We start from the raw sequence: 25,203 nt of genomic DNA on the forward strand, positions 1-25,203 counted from the left end.
CCCCCCCCGAGTCCTGAAGTGGCTCCTTCTGGTCTGGTCTCTGCTGAGCTGGTACCACACAGTCAAATTGTCTTCGTCTTTTTCTGGATTCCCTTGAAGCAGATGACCCTCTAAAATGGCGTGTTCCTGTTTTGCAAGACAACCTGGAAGAAAACAGACAATCGGAGACAGACTAAGTTAGAGAAGAGTCAATAAACGTATTTCAGCACACGGGCAACGCAGATGCATTCACAAATGCAATGTCAAAACATTCCTGCCTGCGCACAAGTCAGGTTCAGGTCGGCCCCCCAGGAGGTCCAGATGCACACAACTTTGATATGGACGAATCCAGACTAACCATGAGCATTTTAAGCCTAATTTCAGGGGTAGAATTAAACAAGATAAACAAAATGTCTATTTAGTTCAATTTTAACGCTTGCCTAGACATAGCCTAAAATATACCTGCATCTATATAGACTCAAGGGTTAGTCGTCGTCTATCCTCTCCGTCACACAACATTACATCTCTGCGTCCCATTTCTTCAAGATTCAAGAGATTCAAGATGTTTTATTTGTCACATACACACACAGGGTGTGCAGTGAAATGAAAGTGGCAATGCTCAGCAGGAATGTGCAAACACAAAGTACACACTATTTAAAACAAAAAAAACAACATACAGTTTACAGTGTGTGTGTGTGTGTGTGTGCCTAAGAGGGGCAGTTGTGTGGTCTATGGGGGGGGTGTGAGTGTCGGAGTTCACAGTCCTGATGGCTGAAAGAAAAAAACTCTCTTCTCTCTCTCTTCTTCTGCAGCGTGACTACGGGAGGCCCTGCCCTGAGCGCAGCTTGAAACAGTCTGTTGTTGGGGTGGTGAGGATCCTTCATGATCCTGCCGGCTCTGGTTCTGCTCTCCTGGTGTACAAGTCCTGCAGGGGGGGGGTGTGGTTCAATAGTGCGCTCAGCGAACACACTACTCTCTCTCTAGCCTTCCTGTCCTGAACCAGGCTGTCATGCTTCCTGTCAGGACGCTCTCTAGCTCCATCAGCTGCCTGAGGTGGTAGAGGCGCCCTTGCCTTTCTCACCAGAGTGTCTGTGTTTGGATGTGGACTCCCAGGTATTATACGCCCACTCCTCTCTCCACAGTAGTCCCCCCCCCCCCCAGTGGTGAGTCCTGTGTTGTGTTGTTCTCCTAAAGTCCACAATCAGCGTGACAGATCAGCAACTTCCTCCAGGTAGGCCTTTCGTCGTGTCGGAGATCAGGCCCACCACCACTGTGTCATCCGCAAACTTGATGATGGTGTTGAGCTGAACCTGGCCACACAGTCATGTGTACAGAGGGAGTACAGGGGGGGGAGGACGACGCTGGGGGATCCTGTGTTCAGGGTGAGGGATTTGGAGGTGTGTCCCACCCCTGACCACCTGTGGCCTCCAGCTCAATCAGCTTGCCGGCCAGTCTGGGGGGACTATGGTGTTTGCTGAACTATAATCAATGAACAGCAGTCTCACATAGCCCCCTCTGGCTGTCCAGATGAGACAGCATCATCTGTGGATCTGTTTGGGCGATAAGCTGGTTCAAACATGCACTGCTCACTCACACACCACAGGATCACAAGACCTGTCCGTCATTAATAATACATGCACAAGGTTCTTCCCTCGGATATTCTACTAAACTGTACATCCGGATTCAATGTCAACACATACATTATAGAGCAGAATAGAGAACAGAAGGAAGTTTGTACCTTTCCTGTGAGCGGTAGCTTATGAGGAATGCATATCGAGTGGGCCTCCACCTCACCGTGATGCGAGAGGAGGATGTAAAAGCCTGCGACCTCATCAACTGACGAACGTCAGCTCCATTACACCGCCCGAGCATGGATGGAGCGCTGGTGTTTCTCCTCTTGTTGTGTTCTCTTGTTCTGCCTCTCTTCCTGTTTTTCACTCTCTCTCTCTAATAGCTGAGGGCTGACCGGGGATCATATGACCAGCTTCTTGCCGACCCTAACACCGCTTCGCTGACTCTGTACCGCTTGTGTTAATTCTCTGAATGGCTGCATTCAACAGATCCTTCACAACTCAGGTTGCTGATGCCTTCATATTGCCATGTCCATTTTTTAAATTCTTTATTTTGTTTCTTTCTCCGTTTATCGGTTTACTTCCCTATAATTAAACACAAGAGTCACTATCTAAAGCACGTGTATGCCTCTTAATCTATCTAGTTTATCCGTGCCTTTGTGAGGCTGTACCTAAATGGTCTGCCTGCCTTCACCAATAATGTAGAAGAAACCAACAATGCATCAGAATATGAGCTTAGAGGTATTTTAATGTAATGTTGATTTTATAATTTCATAGAAAACTATAAATTATCATTGCAGCCTGCATGGAAAGTTATTACTTCACATCAAAATGACATCTGGCATTCTTTCGTTCAGTTGTTCAAATCTTTCCTCTTCCTCCTCCTCCTCCTCCTCTTCCTCCTCCTCCTCAGTCTCTTCTCGATGCTCTGCCATCATCTCTGAACCACACCTAAATAAACACACTACTTCCAGGTTGGTATGTTTGTACCACATGACCGTGTTAATCCTTTTAGGAACACGCCCTTCCACATGACAGACAGCCAGAGTGACCAATCATTGGCCTTCAGGGGAATCTGTTTTGACCAATCGGGAGAGGAGACTCCGTTTCATAGAAGCAAGCCTTTCATTCTGCAGCAGTGATGGATGCAGTGGTGCTATGCGCACAGATTCTGATACTGTGAGTTATTGATATCATTTACATTTTCAGAAAACAAAGACGCAGTGAGAGATAGAAGTGAAGTTTACACAGTAGCATAACCCGTTCTGTGATTACACAGCATCCTCCCGAATGATCACGCAGAGCAAGTTATCAGGACATCATTGCATCTCACCTCAGGCAGTAGGAAGCATCCTTAATTCTGCAGCTCGTCAGTTCTCAGCAGTCTTGTTCAAAAAGGATAAGTCTATGCTCCGGTCCAGGATGCCGAGCCTGAGGCGATGACTTCGTGAAAACTTGATTCCTCTACTTCCTGGCAGTCCAAGCTTCAGGCCGTAGTTAGAGGCTCTCGTGTCCCATGATGGGCACTTCAGATGGTACCACTACTTCCACAGAGGTGATGAACAAATACGCATGTCTTCTTCGTATGTTCTTTAGATATTCTTTTCAAAAAAACACGTCTGTCTATTTATGTAAACTGAATGTAATCTCGAAGTGCTGAGAGACTGTTGAAAATTAAAATAAGCTTCAATAGTTCCGAAGCAGTGAGCCGGCACGCGCTCCGGAGACATCACCGAGAGAAACCACAACCATCACCCCACACGGCACCCAATGACAAGAGAGCAGGAAGCCAGAGGGGGGAGGGGAGGAGGGGAGGGGAGAGGAGGCTTATAGGGGGTTAATTATAGTGAGAGGGATATTCATAAATACACCCCACCCACATATTAGCAGTGTGCATTGCTAATATGAATGGAATACATGAATGAAAACATGCAAGTGTTGCTGAACAGGGCTTTCTGCAGCATGTTGGTGCCATGCCTGAACACAGAGAGATCATGGATTGGTGTGTGTGTGTGTGTGTGTGTGTGTGTGTGTGTGTGTGTGTGTGTGTGTGTGTGTGTGTAGCTAAGAGAATGAAATAGCATTACTGCAGTGTGAAAACCTTCTCAGTGAAATAGAAGAGGCCTAATGCTACTAATGCTTTCCTGCATACCAGAAAGCAACACAGTGGAAGACAAAGGAGATTATTGTACACTTGGGTGGATGATAAAAACAAATATCTAATGGTCCAATCAGCAATTTGTTGACCATTAAACTCGTACAATCATATGTTTTGTGTAGTTGTAGAGTTTGCACTATGTATATAAAAATAAAGTAGCAGCAAGATCCGATTTGTCATAGGAATTTTGGATATAGGCCGACCAACTATTCTTAGGTTTGATTGTATGCCTTAAGGACGAACAAAAATAACATGAAGCAAAAACAGTTTTTTCTGTAACAGGAAAATATTTATTTATAAAATATATATATATATTTTACTGATGGAGATATGTATATATGTACAGTCAGAGAGTTGTATCTAATCTACAAATATTGGATAAAAAAGAAGCGGGCAGTGTTGCCGAGCAGAATCACAGAAATAACTCGGATCAAATTGACTGTTTCATAACTTCCCCCATTTCTAGCTCAAGTTATTTGCAGTCATTTCAAAATGCTCACTGAAAAGCATTTCATGATCATATATATATATATACATATATGGTAATGTCTGTGGGTACTGTTCAAAGTGTTTACATTTAGTTAATTGTGGCATTCATGTGTGCCATCTTTAAATGTAAAAAATATTTTTCAATAAAAAGGTTTATCAACCAAATTCATTTTCAGATTGTTCATACTCCGACTAACTACATCATCAGAGAGTCTACCGTACACTTACACACATATTTTGCCAAATTTGCCCAATTAAATGAACATTATGTGCTTCAAAAAGGAGGGAGTTATGCTGGTATATCTGGCTGAATTTCATTTATTGTAAATGTGTACCATGTTAACTAACTATGTTGACTCTTATTGTAGAAGGGGGTTCCATCAGCTACATTCAAAATAATATACTTTTCTGTTTTCAAACCAAGAAATAAAGCTTTAGATACAACACTGAATTATAGAGATCTACATAGTGACACTATTAATAGCAGTGGTGCCCCAAAAAATAAATATAAAAAAGTTGTGATGGTAAAAAATATATATTTACAGGTTGAATGCCTTAAGAATCAAACTTACGTCAGAACAAGCTTGGCCATCGATGACATTTGTAATGCCACACAATGAGCCCTTTAACCCTCGAACTCTGCAGCATAAAGCACTTGCTGGAATTTCATCCGTACCTCCATTCTTTTTTTAATGGTCAGCCTCTTCAGTGACGGCAGGAGGCTGAGCAGAAACAGTTCGTCTTCATCTCGGAGGTTGGCGAGGGCATCGGCAGAGCTTATCTCAGTTTCTGTGGCTGTTTGCCTTTTACGTTTAAGAGAGACTCCCATCTCCTCATGGTTGTTTGGACTGGACTCCACAAGAGAAAAGCTTGTGGTAACGACAGGCAGGGGGCAATGCTGCTCCTTCTCGTCTTTATCTTGCTCTTTCTCCACGTCATCACCACTTCCAGCTCCCTGCGTGGCATGAAAACAGCATATAGCATTAGTGTTTAACACAGACGGCAACTCTAACAACAAGCTTCAATTTCTTTGGCGATCAAAGCCAAACATATCCAACTAAGTCCCGTATTGAACCTATACCTACTACTAGGAACAAAAAGGATTTATTTAATATAATTGATTTTTATATATATATATATATCATATTGCTTATGAAATAACAAAAGCTTGCAGTGCAGGAATGCCAGAGATAAGATTTACAAACGTTTATGCTGTGTATTTCTGTAAAGAAAGTTATAAGAATAAGAATATTGGACAATATAGAAAATGTTAATGAAATATCAGCCTCATAATTCCAATATATGTGCACCTGTTTTACATATTATGTTGTGAAAGCAAAACAATAGTTTACTTTCATTGTTTTAATTGTCTTGCTTTGATTCACACACGTGTTGCTGCGTCCCACCTAACTTAACTGTTGGTTGTCGGTTTTCCACCGCGTGCTTTTATTGTGAAAAGTGAATCCGGATATTAAAAGAGGCAGACGTCAGTCACGATGTGTTCGGTCTACCTGGATGTTATCGGGCGATTAGCTCGCGCAACAATCGTTACTTTAGTTGGCGTTTTTAAATCTACACTATACGAGGACCGGTCGCGGTGTAATTACAAGTACAGTTCGGGCCCGCGTTAAAGCGAACAAACGTCGGCGAGCGTTAGAACGGCGACTGCTCGGTAAACATTAGTATTTTTTTTATATAAACATCCGTGAAGCCATTTAAAATCAATGCATGACGGATAAAACAAGTGGCCGACGTACCTCGTCGGCTTCCCCCGTGCCCGTCTCCACTTTGGGCTTGACGTAGGCGCTGAGCCAGGCCAGTTGGTTGTACAGCACCGGGACGGGCCTCTCCACCTGGTTGTCGTCGTCGGTCAGCAGCGGCAGGGTTCTCTTGGCGAGTCGCTTCTTCGCCTTGCAGAACTTGTCGCGTAGATTTTTCCATTTCAGTTTCACCTCCTCCTCCGACTTTCCCATGCCGTCCGCGATATCCCTCCACGAGAGGTGCCCCTTGAGGTTGTCTTTGTAGTCCCGCCGCGATTGGTCGTACAGATTCGGGTGTTCGCGTATCAAGTCCGCCAGCTTCTTCTCGGTAGTATTCATTTTGTTTTTACGTCTACTTACTTCATCGCGAAGTCCTTTCGTCCGGCGCACAACGATCGAACCTCGCCGGGTTCAAGCTGGCAGAAGGAAGTGCGTCGCTCTATTAATTCAAAATAAAAGTTGTGTCATTGACACTTTTTCGGATAGTTCATTCTTGAATAAAATTAATGAAAGTAAACAGTGGAGTTTATGTTTATACCAATTCAACAATATCTCATAGTTAATGCCATGGGTTTTCTTGAAAATCATCATGTGAACGCGTCAATCAAATTTAGAGACATACAAAACCCTATACCTGTAACCTCTACTATTCTATAACAGTTTTTTTAATTATTAATTTTTTGTTTATTTATTCTACGCCTTGCTTAGAAACTGATTATTCTTTTTATTGGTTTGGGTTTAAATTTGAATTAAACAGCCAAGAAACCCAAAGGGTAAAACTATATTCCAGTAAATAGTTGTTGCTGAATGTTTTAAAGCAATCAAGTTCAAATACATAAATAATTCCCCAAATGAAAAATCTTTCATAACCGTAACACCGAGGACATGCTACTATTTATTTTTCTATAAATATATAAAATATTTAAATATGTTGTTAACATTCTTTACTTGTTACCACTTATCTCTGTTTGAAAATGAAAATGAAATCTAAATCTATATCAAAATAATCGAATGATTGGTGTTAATCTTTTAAGTCTTTGAAGCTTCGCGTTCAGCAGCGCCCTGTGCTTCCCTCCTGCCGCCGCTAGAGGGCGTATTTGCTCTTTTCACTACTTGTTATTTTATTGTCAGTGAACAGTTGATAGGTTCAAAGATCCAAGATTGGGTAACTTTAAGGACACAATACTAGACATTACAATAAATGTAATGGACTCCTCTGTTGAACACAGAGTAAAGGGACTAGAAATCAATCCGTATGTTGGTTCGTCATTATTCATAATGTTTTGGGATTGTAGTATTTTATTCTTTCTTTTCCTCCCTATGTGTGTCTTTTGGGTTTAAAAATTTAAAAAATATATATATATGCTACTGAAACAGGAGTGGTAAACAAAAGTTCAAAGTTATTTTAATTTTAAATTGTCAAATGTTAAACATACAGAAAATCGAAAATACGTCTGTCTCTTTTGTCCGACATAAAGTGAAATAATAGTAATAGTGATAAACACATACCAGGACTGCTGGTTATGGTGTAAACTGTATAATTAACGTAATTGCTATCAGATGGAGATGACTCTTTTGGATGTAGATGGGTGTTTTGTACAGAAAATATCCGTAAAAAATCCAATTGTTTGCAAAAAAAGATAATAAATCATTTAGTGTGGTCAGTTTTCTCTAAACTGCTGTCCCTCGGATGAAAAATACATAAATGGACTTACTTTGATGTCGTTACTTGTCTTCTGTGTACTTATTTATGTTTCATACTTATGTAGTCTTATTTATATTTAGATATTTTTACAGTCCATTACACTGAGGTTTTGATCTTTTGGTTTAGGGATAACATGATCATCAAAGGCCATAATTTAAATGAAGGCTAATTTAAATAGTGTTTAAAAGGCCACCACATGGAGACTCCAGGTGTGATGAATACAGCATCAATTTCATTTACATTTGAAGACCACGATGGCGAGTCGCGACAGATCAAACCTCGTCTCGGCCTAAGTGTCACCTGGAGGATTCCTCATGTGGGACAGTACAGATTACAGGGACAGCCCAACGGATAACAATTACGAGAACATCCGTTATTATCACGCGGATGTCACAAGTGATGGCACACCCAGTTACAGTGACAATTAGAGAACAGCTGACTGGATGACTTACACAGGGTCCACAACACATGAGGGGGCAACCTGGTATTACTGTGATCCAGAGAGTCAAGACACCTTCATTTAAAGGGTCAAAACACAAATTATATAGACATCACAAGTGATGGTTAGCAATTGTATTTCATTTGAAAATATAAACATGGAGAATTGTCCTTCTTGTTGCTGACATAGAAACAACTCGAGACAAACAGTGCCGAGTCAAACACACGTAAAGGTTCATCGTGGCGTCACGCTTTACGTGCTGACGCGGTCTTACAAGATGATGTATTTTATATTTGTTTGATTATTTTTAATACACTATATGAGCTCTCTAACTGCAGGGGTCACAAGAATTTTGAGAATTAAAAAAAGGGGCTGATTGAGCAGAAGATGTCAAAGAACCCTGTAATAAAAGGCTCACAAAACCGCTATAAGAAAGTTTGATGCAACGCAGCGATGACCGTTGGAAGCTTCTCCAAAAAGAGATGGACGGCGAGACCTCGTGCAGCGCCAGAGGCCTCGAAACAAAACAAAAAAGGCGGGGGGGAAATGAGTAAGTCTGCTTTCTGATACAGAGAGAGGTGATTTCCCAGTGGGCTTTCAATCCCAGGGTCGCCAAATACCAACACTGTCATACCAACGCACAAGGCATCCTTTAGCATCTGTTTGAGGTACCGCACGAGCATGTTCATGCGCTGGGCTCCCCAGTGTGTAAGAAAGTGACGCCGAGGGGTCCGACAGAGCGGGAACGAGACGATATCCCTTGCTCTAAGCCATAAAACATCACATGTGCTTCTCCTCATTGATTTAGACGTTTGGCATCTTATTAACCCTCCTGTTACCTTCGGGTCAATTTGACCCCATTCAATGTTTAACCCTCCTGTTACCTTTATATTTACTGACATATTTTACCCTCGGGGTCAATTTGACCCCAGCAATTAAAACCTCCAGAAAATTATTAGAATTAATATTGTTTCCCAAGTTTAAGTGTGAGGTACTTTATGTTTGTTTGTTGACTTCCTAAATAGCCCTTTAAATATATAAAAAAGTTGATATTTCTTATATGTTTGACACAGTGAAAAACAGCCTGGGGTCAAATTGACCCCAAAGAACACCGACATTAAACATTGAATGGGGTCAAATTGACCCTAAAGGTAACAGGAGGGTTAAACCCTCTGACTTCAGCAGCGCAGCCTCACACTGCTGCAGCAGCTGTGGCAGCCCGTCAGCAGAAAGTAAGGAACCACGAGAAAAGAGTGGCGCCGTTATCTTCCGCTGTGTGTGTGTGTGTGAATAAAGCTGCACGACGTCTGGTTATCATGTGAATAGAAACATACTGTATGATATACAGGACTGTCTCAGAAAATTAGAATATTGTGATAAAGTTCTTTATTTTCTGTAATGCAATTAAAAAAACAAAAATGTCATGCATTCTGGATTCATTACAAATCAACTGAAATATTGCAAGCCTTTTATTCTTTTAATATTGCTGATTATAAACTCAAATATCCTATTTCTAAATATTAGAATATCATGAAAAGTATACTAGTAGGGTATTAAACAAATCACTTGAATCTAATTAACTCGAAACACCTGGAAACACATTTTCAAATGTTTGATTTTGTTTTGCTGTTATAAATCTTTTTACTTGGTCTGAGGAAATATTCAAATTTTATGAGATAGGATTTTAGAGTTTTCTTAAGCTGCATAATAAGAATAAAAAGCTTGCAATATTTCAGTTGATTTGTAATGATCAGAGAATGCATGATTTTTTTTTTTTTTTAATTGTATTTACAGAAAATAAAGAAACAATATTCTCCTATATAGGGATTACAATTTAAATTAAAATGTACTGCTGTCCGGGCCGTTTGGAATAATCGCAGCGAGGAGTGACGTGACACACGAGGCCAGAGACAAAGAGTGATACATTACTTTACTTTACTCAGCACTTTACTTTATTTCCCCCCTGTATATTTAGGATTAGTATTAGTATTTAGTTTTCAGTATTTTGTTTTGTGTTTTATATTTATTTTTCATTGATGCTCTGATGTGCACCGCTGCTGTGATTTTTTAAATGTCCCCACTGTGGGACGAATAACGGAATATCATATCATATCATATCATTTTACAAGAGGTTCAACCGTTGACGATCATAGTCAGAGGCCTTCTGTATTCATCGTTTTTGAGATTATGCAGAATACGTCTTGCAGTCTAGAGAGAACAACATGTCTCCGTGCATCTCACGAACTTATCGTGCACATCCGGCTGCTCACTGACATGTAGATCCACTTCTGGAGGAGCCACAGGGACTCAAACACACGGGGAAGACCTCCTGCGAGAGCAGCTATCACTGGGGTTGACATTAGTTACACTTTCAGATTAGGGGGATTAAATCTCAATGTTTATTTTGACTTCTACTCTTAATATTGAACAAGTAATCAGCAATGTGTGCACACTGTTTAATCTGTTGGTTTGAGCACAGTTGATTCATTGCCGTGGCCGAGTGTCGGGAACTCTCTCTCTCTCTTCAGGGTTCAGGGGGCAGTTGTTGCGTCTAAGTCAATTTCCCTACCAGGCAGTGAAGGAATTTGAACCGCTGACCCTCTGGTCATGAGGTCACTCTGCAACCATTTGTCTACTGTCCTCCACAAATGTTTAGATGCTGTACTCATGTGTGTGTCCCCTGTTGAAGGGTTCTGTTGCACTGTGAACCTCGAGCCTATAAGTGGACTTCAATGAGGTGTTTATCAATGATGATATAAATAGAATGGGTTGAGGGTCTAAATGCTGATGTGTTTGTCTGCTGTGACATCTGACTTTAGTGGCTGACACCGTCTCAACACACACACACTTTCTCTCTCTCAGACACACACACACACACACACACTTTCTCTCTCTCTCAGACACACACAAACACACACACACACACTTTCTCTCTCTCTCAGACACACACAAACACACACACACACACACTTTCTCTCTCTCAGACACACACAAACACACACACACACACTTTCTCTCTCTCTCACACACACACACACAGAAACACACACTTTCTCTCTCTCTGCCACACACACACACAAACACACACTTTCTCTCTCTGCCACACACACACAATCAGAACCACACACTTTCTCTCTCTCAGACACACACAAACACACACACACTTTCTCTCTCTCAGACACACACACACACACACACTTCCTCTCTCTCTCAGACACACACAAACACACACACACACTTTCTCTCTCTCTCAGACACACACAAACATACGCACACACTTTCTCTCTCTCTCAGACACACACACACACACTTTCTCTCTCTCAGACACACACAAACACACACACACACTTTCTCTCTCTCTCAGACACACACAAACACACACACACACTTTCTCTCTCTCTCAGACACACACAAACACACACACACTTTCTCTCTCTCTCAGACACACACACTTTCTCTCTCTCTCAGACACACACACACACACACACACTTTATCTCTCTCTCAGACAAACACAAACACACGCACACACTTTCTCTCTCTCTCAGACACACACAAACACACACACACACACACTTTCTCTCTCTCTCAGACACACACACACACTCACACACCATCTGCAGTGTGAGTGACATATTTATCTTCAGAGGAAAGGAGGAGGGAGAACAGAGGAAGATACACAGCCTAAAAAGAGCCACCAGGCAGGTAGTCATAGATAAATGTGTGTGTGTGTGTGTGTGTGTGTGTGTGTGTGTGAGACAAGCTAAACCAGCTATTGAGCTAGATAATAGATCAGTCAGTAGTAATTCCAACATCCCAAATGGGAAGTTTATTAAACATAGTAACATCCTAATGATTGCCATTGTTCTGTGTCGTCGAGAACATACAGTCGTGTCCTTGTTCTGTCTAGACCTGATAATCTATAGACCTTAATATCGAGTGAGGAGGAGAGACATTTTCCAACCCGAGTCATCCTCTGATATCTGAGCGTCTGTGTGTGTGTGTGTGTGTGTGTGTGTGTGTGTGTGCGTGTCTTTGTGTTGTTACAGAGCAGCTTTTTCCCAGACCAGTGATAAGTGTCACCTCAGTGGGGGCTTTGACACCTGGGCGGGTGTCAGGTGGGGGTGGGGTGACGTGAGAAGTCTGGGGTTCACACCTCATTGATGGTAGGAGATGATCCTGTAACTAACCTCCTAATACACAATGCACACACACACACACACATGCACACATACACACAAGCAAATAACAGAAATAAGTGGTGCATATTAACGACACTTACCGGCGTCTTTGCAAGTTTTAGCCAATTACTGTATATTACATTTACCAGATCACGTCGTATATTACAGGAAACTTATAATCCACTTTATCGTGTTTAACATTCTCTCTCTTTCCACACTTTTCCCGCCGCTCTCCATCACAACCATATCAAGGTATAAAATACTCAAAAATAACTTGAAAGAAAAGAATCGCGGTTGTGAGCAGCTTTTAAAAGACAATGTACTTGATGAAGCATCCAATTAAAAGTCCAGCAGCTGAAATCTGCCAACCAATAAAACCCTAATGTAATTAAAAAGATTATATTAGCACACTCACTTGATGTCAGAGGGTCCACGAATGCACTGCGAAGAAAAGAAAAGAGCCTCGATTGCAAATGCATCACGATAGCATGACCGCGTAGCTTTTCAACACAACACGAGCGTCCGTGTCTAAGACGCCCATCTTCAAGTTGATTTGTTTTCCTGAGTGAACTAAATAAAAACTGATGAGTCTGAAAGGTATGCTGTGGGAAATGTTTGGCACTCATGTAAATTACATTTAAAAAAACACAGGATTGATTATTTTCATTCATTCATTGAAGCCATGGGACCTCCTCTCACGAGCATGCCGACATGGTTATTTTACAGGGATGTGAAAAAAAGCAGGGCCTCTGTTTTCAGCTTCATTGTTTCCAGTCCAATGAGGAACCTTTGTGTGGGAAGGTTTGAACACATGAATCCACACAGAGGCAGAAAAAGGATGCAACATATGAATATCAATTAAGAGACGGTGAATATCAATTAAGAGACGGCGAATATCAATTAAGAGCTGATGTATAAAAACGTTCCTCCAGCTCCAAACTGCCAGTGTGACTGTAAACTCTCTCTCTCACACACTCACACACACACACACACACACACACACACACACACATCCTGTTCCAGTTGACGGCTACATGCTAAAGACAGGCCGGGACTCATTTGTACTATTTGATGCTCCTGTGAGACTTTTGTCTTCCTTTCTTGTTTCTGTCTCAGCATCTCCGTCGTCCTCTCGATCTCTTTCACACACACGTTCTCTCTCTCGCTCACGCGACTAATCATAGTGTGAGAGATACAGGCTGATATATCTGAACATGTTGTTGACCAGGGGAAACTTCTTGCGTCCACAGCATCCAGACTCTTCAGGATCATGTTTGAGAAGTTTGAGTTCAGACAAGGCGTCATGCTCTTTGTCACTTCCCACTCTCAATGATCTCTTATATGGAGTCAGTACAGCAGAGAGAGAGAGAGTGTTTGTCAGTCCCATGTTAAAGGGAAGTGTCTGTGCTTATCAAAGAGCAGGATGAGATGACATGTACCTGCTGAAGAGCTATCAGTCTTTTTTTATTGTGCTGTTACCCTCAACTCCACAGAGCCTGACTGTGTGTGTGTGTGTGTGTGTGTGGGGGGGCGGAGGCCCCTATCAGACCCTGCAAATTTCTTTTTTTGAAATTTTTCGAATTATATTCATTTGGTTTTCTAATACGCAGTGATAAAAGTTGTCGTATATTTCTTTGTTTAGTGTTTACCTATATTCACCTGGCATGGATATACAACTGCAGTATATATACAACGTGTTACAGTGCTGCTCAAAGGCACGTAGGTAGTCCGCAGTGTAATGTGAACAGTGCGATAACTCTTGTCGTCTTCCCTCTGAGGCGCCCACGTGTCCCGTTAAAGATGTTCTGAAACACCTGACATCCTCTCTCTCTCTCTCTCCTCTCATTTGTTTTCCACTATGATCAAAGAGTTTCCAGTCTTCCAGTCGGGCATTTACAGCCTCGACTTGTGATTTACACGGAGGAAGACGTCGCTGTGGTGTGACAGACTTTTTAATGGTCAGTTAAAAATGCTTCTCTTCCATTTTTCTTTTTTCAGCCAACGAAGCATTTTTAAAAGTAGATTTTGGAGTCAAATGTGGTGAATAATTAAAGAGGTTCTTGTCAGTTGTTGCAGCTTGTTTTTCATCGAGCGTTGCGGTCACTTCACGACCCGGCTGCCTTGACTTGAGCGCCGTTATCAGATGATGGATTCCCTTTGAAATAATTGACAGAAATATTTGAATCTTTCTTTACAAATAGATGACAAAAGACAGGCGAGTCGTACGCACGGCTAAACCAATCAATGCACGCCTTTTACCGTCATTCATGGTGTAAACAACCTCCTGCTGCTCATAGTATGGCACAAACAGGATGGGAACTGGCCTCATGCGGCCATATAAAAAATACTGTACGTCTCAGTTAAGGAGATATAGTCGGCAGCAAGAAGAGCCAACAGGATGAAATAGTGACAAGATAGCAGAATACGTAACAACGGTCCCTTGTCACCGGTTGAAGAAGATGTAACGCTGAAGAGCTGAAGATCAAAGCCGATTTCTGAAGTCATCGTCCCGCTCGAGGATGAGCGGCCCTGCATTGAGCTCTGGGATTTCCCTGTTATCCCGACCTTTGACCACGTCCCCCTTGCGCCCACCTCCCAAACCTGCCAGCTTGTTAACCTGGACCGTCATGCGTGTGACCCATCAGCACTTCAGAGGAAGTCCCGAAACAAAGTCATCTGTGGAGGGTTAAACCGTTACTGAGAGAGAGAGAGAGAGGGGGAACGAGAGAGAGAAATATATGAATGTGAACGAGGGAAAGGAAGAAAGAGACACGGCAACGTGTCGTGATTTATGCATTAACACAGGAATGCCATTGAGAAGGAGAACAGCTTCCAGCAGCGGGGGGGGGGGGGGGGGGGGGGGCGTTAAAGGGGGAATCTGCAGCAAAACAAAATGAATACATGTATGCTGTGTTGTTCCTCTGCTTTTGAAGAGCTCGGAAAAACTATGAAACAAAACGAGAGTGCATCAACAATACTACTAGAAGTAATACAGGTGAACAATTTAATACTGAAAAAGCTTTAGTCCTGGTTTACTTCCCGCCAGCTTTACTGCATGAACAAACGTTACAACAGGAAATACAAAGGGGAACATTTGGAATTGGTTCATTGAACAATGAAGACTCATATTATGTCTTTGGATGTGCGAATCATACAATAACACTCTTACATATTGCTACATTGTGACGGATCAAACTGAAGTGTGTGTAGTGGCTAGAGACTTGAACCACAGACTCAATGTTAAAGTACCAATGAGTTCAACCTGAGGCACGAGACGTTTACACACCTGGAGCAACAGCATCCTTCATTTGGAGTGTTCAGCAACATATTTGTTGTGGGACCTGTTGTTAGTTCAAACATATTGAATGTGGCAGCATTAACACTTTCTAGGAGTTTTCCAGTCATACATATTATTTATTTTGATATTAAGCACATTGCCTGCTAATACTGCTTTAAGGTGACTGTCAGTAACATGGTAAATATGGGACCTAAAAGTGGTTGTTGGAGCTATTTATTTTGACATTTGTATTTAGTTTTATTGTAAAGTAATATTGATTATTCATTCCTATTTAGGTTATATTTAACACTGGGCACCTGTGGTTACATGTAGAGGTGGGTAGGCACAGGACCAGCATGCACCGGGGTGGCCTGTGGTTTTTTACCAGCATCACCGCAGAGAGGAAGCGTCAACATGTTGTTTGTTCTTTTTATTTGTTTTGGAAATAAATCATCAGAATAATAACATACGGGAATGGACATTATTTTCTTTTGGCTGCGTCAACTCCGAAACCCACGGTGCGTCAGTAGCAATTTGATTTATTATTTGATTTTATTTCTAAAGACAAATGGCCCCTACAGTGGTTCTTAAGTTATAGAAAGTCTTTTTTTCCCCACCATTGTCAAAAGACAGGGATATACCCACTACTCACTCACATATATTGTGGATTACACGAAAACAAAACCCCACACACATCTGTGAAGATCACTGTCTCACAGTGAGAGACACGGCTTCAGATGGACACAAATTCCTTTCTTGACCCAGTGGAGAATGAATTATCGAAACGTTGCTGTAAGCGGAACTAAAGACTGATATATATATAGTTGTAGGGCGGAAGGATGGATGTCTCTGCACAGTTGTCAGGAGAGCACATCTGCGCTAAATTCCACAAAACCACACGCAAATCTGCTTCATTAGAACACAAGAGAAGAAGAGCGGGATAAAGACGAGGAGAAGAAGAGAGGACGAAGAAAGATTGATCTCAGCAAAGAGGAAGAATAAAGAAATAAACAACGGAGTTATAAAGTGGTTTGAGGCTACGAGGATGTGCAGATAAAAACGCTCACAAACACTAAACCAGATGTGCCACAGAACCCGTCTGCATGCTTAAAGGATGCAGATGTTGGTAAAACATAGTGGACGATGCCGTGGTCAGTTGTCACGCTGTGTTGGATGATTAGTTTGATTCAATTCGTTTTGCACAATAGTAACTCCCCGCCTCCTCTTCCAACCTGCACTCACACAGAGATAACCCGTCTTCATCATGTCCGCTGCATGTTTTTATGTATATGTCAACTGAGATATTGTTGGAGAGAGAGAGAGAGCCAAGAAACAAAGCGTTAACCCTTTAGAGTCTGCGGTCAATGAAGCTGAATTACTGCACGTGATATCTGATCAATCGCCTCGAGTGATGTCACTCGAGTTGGTTTGGGGCTGCAAAAAACCTCCTATGAATGATTTAACTGTCCATTGCCAGTGGGACAACGGCAGGTCAGTTGAGTAATCGTTCAACTGTCAGAGGAATGGATTCGTGAACAGCTTCTGGACTGTGACCGACTCACAGCGAGACACAATAGTTCTGGAGTGTTCGGTTACCAGAGGGATTTATATCCGATCCTTTGCTATTGATTGGACCGGGAGAAGAATTTAGTTTGATACAGAGCTACAGAGTCCTGCTACGTTTTCTCCACACACACACACACACACACACACACACACACACACACACACACACACAGACACCCGATCCTTTAATGCTTCACCATCAAATCTGCCTTGTCTGTTATGAATTACCCTCAAATAACTACTGCTTTCTAGCATGTTTGTAAAAGTTTAACCTGTTTCTGCTTCTGTTTCTCTCTCTCTCTCTATATATATATATATATATATATATATATACATATGGACGTTGCGACAACAATATTGCCAAAGCATCAAGACATAGCAACACAAAAATATATACAATTCATATGGATAATAATAATAATATGACATAAATAACTACATTGAAAGAAAGTACAGTTGTGTTTCTTGGGACACAATACAAGATGTGTGTGTGTATGTGTGTGTGTGTCTGTCTCTCTCTCTCTGTGTCTCTGTCTCTGACTGTCTCTCTTTCTCTCTCTCTCTCTCTACCACACACACACACACACACACACACACACACACACACACACACACACACACACGTCAAACACTGAGATATTGAACATTGTCTTCAGTCTCATCTACATTTGCAAACGCTCTCCGCAGTAAGTGTCATGCTTTCTCAAAGAAAACATATCAGCACAAACACTAATAACACATGTATTACTTATGGAAAATGTAACAGTATATTTAAGCCATGTCTGTTTGTGGAGACAGTGGTAAGAGACCAAGAAAATGGGAAAGAATTTAAGTGGTCGACATTAAACCGAGATCATAATTTGTGCTCAAACATAAAATACCACAACATGGAATAAGTCTCCGCTGCCAACTGCTGCAGTTAGTCCCAAAATGTTGTATTAGAGGGGATCCCTGTGAGTGATTCATTTTTTAATGCTGTACTACACAGAAAGTGCTCGTTAACTGTCGTCTGATGTCTTTACACACAGTTTTTATTCTTTTATGTCTGTAAAATATCTCGTGATAGCATAAAAAAATCACTTGAAGAGCCTGAAACTTCTCACAAGATGAACCTGAGCTTTATATTAAAGTGTGTCCATAATCTATTGAACCATCCATCCAACCTGTGTGTGGTCTTATACCCTTCAGAGTTACCATGGCGGCATTAAATTAGTACAGTGCCCGTTGCTCGATGACTTCAGAGAGAAGAGTTCGGTTATAACGTCAGTATCAGAGCCCTGAGTCTCCAGCACCGTCAGCCAGCGTCCAGCAGGAAAAATTCAATGACGTGTTTATTCAAAGTATATAAATATTGAAGGTGTCGCTACGTCCAAATGGCACCAAATTGGACGCAGGCATTTCTTTTATCATGGCTGCTGTGGTTACGTCTGTGAAGTTTGTTTTGGTGGTTAATTGAAGGGAGCGGCATAGATAAATAGATAGATATGTACTTTATTAATCCCCAAGGGGAAATTTGTCGTAACAGTAGCAGCACCAATAAACTAAACACACAAGAATAAAAAATAAAATATAAAAAACAGGGATGAAAGATAATGATGTATACAAGAAGTATACAAAGTAAAATATAAAATAAAATATATATGTATCTATACAACATATATGCATACACAATACACAATACTAATGACAAATTACATTAAATATAAAAATATTAAATATAGACAGTGTGCAAAATGCAAAGTGTGTGTATGTGTGTAGTGTAAATGAAAATGAAGTGTGTGTATATGTGTGTAGTGTAAGTAAATGAAATGTGTGAAGTGCAGATCAACATAGTGTGGATATGAAGTTATTATTGCAGTTATTGCACTATGATCTGCATGAGTCCCCTAATATAGTTGCTGCAGGATTAAAGGTATGTGATTGGTCTAAAGCCTCATTTCTGTTTGTCGGAGTGTGGCTGAGGGCAATGTGTTCCTGGTTTCTCGAGGTAGCAAGTTGCTCGTTGCCTTTTTGTTCTGTTGGACTGATTAAGTTTCCACCACCAAAGAATATAGTTAAGACTTGTATAAGTGGAAGTAGCTAGATACAGTTGGGTAGCTCTGTGATGGCTTTTTTATTTTACAGTTTGCACATGTTCCCGTATTTGTGATTTTGTTCTTGTTCATGCGTTTGTAGGTTTTGTTGTGTGAGCTTTGTTGGAGTTTGTTTTTATTTTTTTGTGTTTTGCGTCTCGGGACTTTTTAGTTGGCTATTGAGCCTTTTTGCATTGAGCAACCATTTAGTGTGCTACTTTTAGTTTGGCGCTTTATTTGGTTGTTGGAATTTTGTGATGGCGTAATACGATGTGTTGTTTTGCTTCGCTTTTGTGAAAAGGTTCGGGAAGACTCACTCTTACTGTATTCCTCACCTTCTGTGCCCCATCAAAAGTGAGTTGACTTGAGGTGGTATTGGATCTGCTCAGACGGGTGGCCGGGGTCAGAGGTGGCGGTCATTGTTTTTATCGTATGTTTGGCTGATTGCCATTTAATAAGGGTCTTTTGGAGAACTACATATTTGAATTGAGTGAATGTGAGATGTTTTAGCTTTTTAGATTGACTTTTTGTGTTTCAGATTTGAAGGGAAGTGACGCTCCTCTTCTCTCGGTGGCTGCCCTTGCTGATCTCACTTGACCTATTGACATGAGACATTGATTATTGAGCTCACCTGGGCCTTTGAGCGATACGAGCCGGCCCATGTGCTCCCTCCTGCCTCTCCTTTCCTACATCTTCTTCCTTTTGCTTGGACCTTCAACAACACCCAAACATCTCTTCTCGGCTTCTCATTGCCGAACTACAAACCCCGCGGTTTGCTTGGTGTTCCCCGGAGCCACGTGGGTTACATTGTAAATCTCTTGCGTGGACATCAATCCAATCGAATCCCCGGGAGAAATAGTGAAAGGACATGGCAAACACATTAGGAACATACACACACTTACAGAAAAGAAGAAGGAGTCCCCTGAGAGGTGTTTCTGAGGAGATGGGCTGACATATGGCCAGCAGACCACTGCACTGGGTGGAGCAGGGTAAGTGGGTGTAGTGGGTGGATGGGGCCTGCATGCGTGTGTGTGTGTGTGTGTGTGTGTGAGGGTGGGGTTGCTGCTGGTCTGAATGAGGGTGCAGATGAATAGTGGTTAGACAGGGTTGACATTCAATATTAATTTTCACTGCTGCCTCGCTGCTGATCGTCTGTCAGCACAGAATAACTTTGTTGTTAAAAGTGCTGAATATATATTATATATTTATATTGCCTCTCAACGGGGCAACGGATGACCCTCCAGCTCACTGACAGTGAAAACTGTACGTCCAAAGGGCTGAAAGAATAAAAAATGAGGCAGGCTGCAACTTCTGTGTCGACGCTGTCAGCGTCATCAGCTGTAGCCGCCATGTGAGAGCAGAGCTCAGTGAAGCACGTTCTTCTACTCTCTAACAGATGTTACTCTACTATATCGTGACATCGCAAAGAGACGTACGTTCCTACGTTGATGCTCTATGTATCACATTTAGCAGCTTTAATTGTGAATTATTCTCACTTTCCAACCTCTTGTATCATCATTCTGAACTCTTTTAAGTATTCAAATAAACCAAACGACATTTAATGCATATTTTATCATCTAAAGTGAAAGAAACCTAATGTAAAATGTGGGAATTGCACACAAGTTATATAATACTGATTGAAAGGGATTTCTACACATTATATAAATATATATATATATATATAAATGCATGTATATGTATTTATATACATGTATTTTATATATATATATATATATAAATAAATGTAACTAACAAGCAAGACATTTTAGCTCAACTTTGAAACAACTTTATGACTAAATGAAATTAAAACTAATGATTATAATGCAAGTTTCACCAGTGTTATCTTGCATCTTCTTACCTCTCCCTTTATTTATATATTTAAATATATATCATTTTAAAAAATATATATATATATATAAACATATATATATATATGTTTTTTGTATGAATATATACATGTATACAGTGTATGTGGTTGATGACATTGTACACTGACCTCTGCCCTGTGTGTAAATGCTCTGTCTGGGTTAGTAGGTCTCCTGGAGATAATGTGCTCATCAGCTACAGTACGATCATTGTGAATGTGAAATGGGATTATGGAGGAGCGGGTCCTCTCGGAAGGTCAACCTCATTTCATCAACATTCCTCCACTCCGCCAGTCAATTCCTAAACACAAACACATATAAACACAACACACACACACTCACATACTCTCTCTCTCTCTCTCTCTCTCTCACTCACTCACACACACACACACACTCACACAGCCAGGGGTTGTTTGACTGGCTATTTGACTGAATGGCCTATCTCCATGGTTACAGCAGCACTCCATCAGTCCATTCAAGGAACAGATGGCCGATGTGCAACAGGAGGCATATGTTTCACTGAACACACACACACACACTCACACACACACACACACACACACACACACACACACAGGGTACACACATGCATGGATGCGCCCCCGCTCAGAGGGAGGGTATTGAACAACCAGCAGCATATGTTCCACTAGTCAGAGAGCATTCATTCAAGGACAGACAGAGAGAGGAGGAGGAGGAAGGGGAGGAGGAGAGTGGGGGTGGGGGAGATGGAGATACCCGAAAGGCAAAAGAGCAAGGGAGGAACCGGTGAAGGTGGAGAAGATAAAGGAGCATGAGAGAAGGGAGGGAGCTGATTGGAGGAGAAGAGGGAGGGTGGGACTCAGTTCTCCGACTCACCGCTGGGACCAAACACGTAAGCTGATGTCAACAAGGAGGTGAAGAGAGAGGTCACACCTTTGTCTCTTGCTGTGGAGTGAAAACCTTGAAGCACTAATAACGGGTTTGATTTTTGAATTGTAGCCTGTAGTGGAGTTTTTACCACAATCGGTTATTTACAAGAAACTTCCAATAAAATGATGATGGAACCATAGAAAAGGTGCTTCCCATTTTTTCTATTTCATTCCAGAACATTATGGTATATCACCATGGTTACAGCAGCACTACATCAACCCATTCAAGGAGCAATTAATCCGGAAACAAATTCCTTTGGTGTTCGCTGGATGGCAGCTGCGTCTCTAGAGGCCAAATGGTTCTTTTTCTATGAATTCAACCTGGCTGATGAATCCCACAATAAGCGTTATGTAATCCGGAACAGCTTCCTGTTGACATGAACGCTAACTTTGGAAAGCGTTGCGCTGCAACGAGCACCAACGGTCTGCTGCTGCGCTCTGGACCCGAGCAGCAGGCGGATCAGAGTGACGCCGAAGTAGCTGAGATACAACGTGTTGATCAGAGCTGCGTGTACACACAAATAATGGTTCTTTAATGGTCCTTGAAAAGGCTTTGTGGTCCTACGAAGAACCATCAGCTACTGAAGAACCATTCTTTTGTTTGAGGCACCAGTATAGGTTCTTTGAAGAACTATTAAATGAAATGGTTCTTTAAAGAACCTTCAAAAAATGGTTCTTTAAGGCATCATATTTGGTTTCACAAAGAACCTTTCAAACCAGGGTTCTTAAAAGAACCATTTCCTTAAAAGTTCTCCAAATAACCTATAAAGGTGTCTCAAAGAACCTTCGAAACATGGTTCTTTAAGGTCATTTTGACCCGATTCCATATTTAAGGCACCATTATAGGTTCTTTGAAGAACCCTTTCATGAAATGGTTCTTTAAAGAACCCTGGTTTGAAAGGTTCTTTGTGGAACCAGAAATGGTGCCTTAAAGAACCATTTGTTGAAGGTTCTTTGAGACACCTTTATAGGTTATTTGGAGAACTTTTAAGGAAATGGTTCTTTAAAGAACCCTGGTTTGAAAGGTTCTTTGTGAAACCAAATATGGTGCCTTAAAGAACCATTTTTTGAAGATTCTTTGAAGAACTATTTATTTAACCCTTGTGTTATAGGGTCTTTGAAGAATCAAACAATATTAATTCTAATAATTTTCTGAGGTTTTAATTGGCTGGTCAAAATTGAACCAAAGGGTAAAAAAATATTAAAGTAAATATAAAGGGGGGGGAGGTGTGAATTGAATCATCAAAAAAAAAAAAAAGGGGGGGAGGGGTGATTTGATTGATTTGATTCAACCAAAAGAAAGGCAAGTTAAGAAAATGGTTCTTTAAAGAACCCTAGTTTGAAAGGTTCTTTTTGGAACCGAAAATGGTTCTTCAGAGTGATGCCATAGAATCTATGTTCCAGATGGCACCTTCATTTTTCTGTGTGTCGGCTGATGTTCTTTATCTTTGGACCAAGCCGAGCTCGTTTCCCTGTTTCCGGTCGTGATGCTAAGCTACGCTAGGTGCATCCTGACTCCAGACATGAGATCGGTATCTGTTCTCCAAAATGTTTAATTACTAGTTTGATAATGTACGCACATGCCAAATGATGGTTGAGAGAGTTATTGGTCACTGTAATTATTTTGCTTTCCTTACCGTGAGACACATCAAGTCAGTTTCCTCCAAAGTTTCAGTATTTTTAGGATGAAAGTCCCTCTAAAACGGATTATTACAGTGAATAAAAACTCAGTGAACACATGCAAGTATTGTGTTTACACCTCCAGGTGTGTCTCATGAAGTATTAGTTGTGACTATACTCACTCCAAGAACAAGTATCTTAAAGTTAAGTTCAATTAAATTAGCCTTCATCATCAGCTTTAGCCTCGGTTTAGCATCAAACAAGAGAAGCAGCCGACACATTTTAAGTCAAAAATAAATCAATAAATATGTGGTTTTCTTTCCCATTCTCTCTGTTCATTTACAATCCCACTGCTACATAAGGCAGAAGTCTAGAGTGTGCACGTTGTGGCTACACACACACACATACACACACACACACACACACACACACGAAGCAGCCTGGGACGTGTTCCCTCTGTGTTTTGGCCTCGGCTAAAGAAAGCAGTTTATATTTATAGACTGCTGTAAATACAGAAGGGTTATATTTGGTCACTATGCTCAGTGTATTTTTGGACGCCCGTGTCACTTTGGTACGCGCCTCTGTAAATTTGACGTGGAAAAAACAAACAAATAACAGCCATTTGTTTCACCATGACTCCTTGTGTGTTTTTACACACACACACACACAACCAGGAGAACAAACAGGACGTCTTCCCCGCGTGTCTCTCTGAACAGTTTGGATGAAGAGGCGTCACTGAGACAGAAATAATGATTTGCAATATAACGTTTCTAACTGTGTTCAACATGGTCGTCCTCGTGCCGTCCTGAAGCTCCTCCAGGTTTCTCCACACCAACACTTAAATCTGAAGGTACTTGTTAACTCAGAAGAACATGTCAGTCCCCAGATAATGACAACAATCAGCCTCTGTAACGCGTGTCTTGTTGACGGGCTGCTGTGTGTTAACAGGTCGGGGTTGTGGTGAAGGTAAATTGGTGTCTCCACTCACGTTTTCACCCAAAATGCTGTCATTGAAAGCTGCTCGGAATTTCCGACAAACAAGGAGGCGTCGTCCATCTCACGCCACTTACGAAAAACTAAAAAGTGCAATCGAGGTGATTGTAGCGTCAGTTCCGGACCACTTGGTTTGGAACTGAAGTGAATGGCGTACACCGTACTCCAGCGGACCTCGATGGGATCTCTCTCCGGAGTGTGTTTCGCACAATTATTTACGGTATAACTGCTCAGTGTAACCGTGTCACACCTGTCCAGAGGTAAATGTGTGAAATCACGACGGTGTAACACGTCCTCAAAGGGCCTCTGGGAGTCTGTGGAAGTGGTTTTGAGGTCATGTTTAGGTGCCACACATCGTGACCTCCGCTGGAAATCCAATTCCCTATCTAGGTCCAGCTGGGTTTTCACGATTCGGGTGCCAGGTTTGATGAATTCGGCAGGAAGAAAGTCTCAGAGAGTTTAGATAAGATGGAGAGAGAGAGAGGGTGGGAGAGCAGACGAGGAGGAAAGAGGCCAATCCCAGGGTGGAGGCCTCGAAAGGGGGTTTGACTGTTTGTCTCCCTGTTTCTGGAGGGACTACACCCAGACCTCCACCACCCAGAAACACACACACACACACACA

The 25,203-nt window shown here is 41.6% G+C and overlaps 1 protein-coding gene across 2 annotated transcripts; it reads right to left on the reverse strand.

Moving 5' to 3' along the window:
- Positions 1-6: 6 nt before the first annotated feature.
- Positions 7-8,099, reverse strand: LOC130193308 (transcription factor Adf-1-like). 2 transcript variants are annotated; one of them, XM_056413799.1, is made up of 3 exons: positions 5,955-8,099; positions 4,874-5,152; positions 7-143 (listed from the first exon to the last, which is right to left on the reverse strand). In XM_056413799.1, the coding sequence occupies exons 1-3, from the start codon at positions 6,294-6,296 to the stop codon at positions 111-113; spliced, it is 654 nt and encodes a 217-aa protein (XP_056269774.1). In that variant the 5' UTR covers positions 6,297-8,099; the 3' UTR covers positions 7-110. The 2 variants fall into 2 exon arrangements, with proteins under 2 accessions (XP_056269774.1, XP_056269773.1); XM_056413798.1 differs by lacking the exon at positions 7-143 and having other exon boundaries at positions 3,976-5,152; positions 5,955-8,098.
- Between the last annotated feature and the right edge of the window lie 17,104 nt (positions 8,100-25,203).

This window comes from Pseudoliparis swirei, chromosome 4 (assembly GCF_029220125.1).
Source record: "Pseudoliparis swirei isolate HS2019 ecotype Mariana Trench chromosome 4, NWPU_hadal_v1, whole genome shotgun sequence".
Taxonomy (NCBI): domain Eukaryota; kingdom Metazoa; phylum Chordata; class Actinopteri; order Perciformes; family Liparidae; genus Pseudoliparis; species Pseudoliparis swirei.

Coding starts and splice junctions, on each gene's coding strand:
- LOC130193308 (XM_056413798.1), bottom strand. CDS start 6,296: ATGAATACTACCGAGAAGAAGCTGGCGGACTTGATACGCGAACACCCG. Junction 5,153..5,954: donor GCACGGGGGAAGCCGACGAG/GTACGTCGGCCA, acceptor CATGCCACGCAG/GGAGCTGGAAGTGGTGATGA.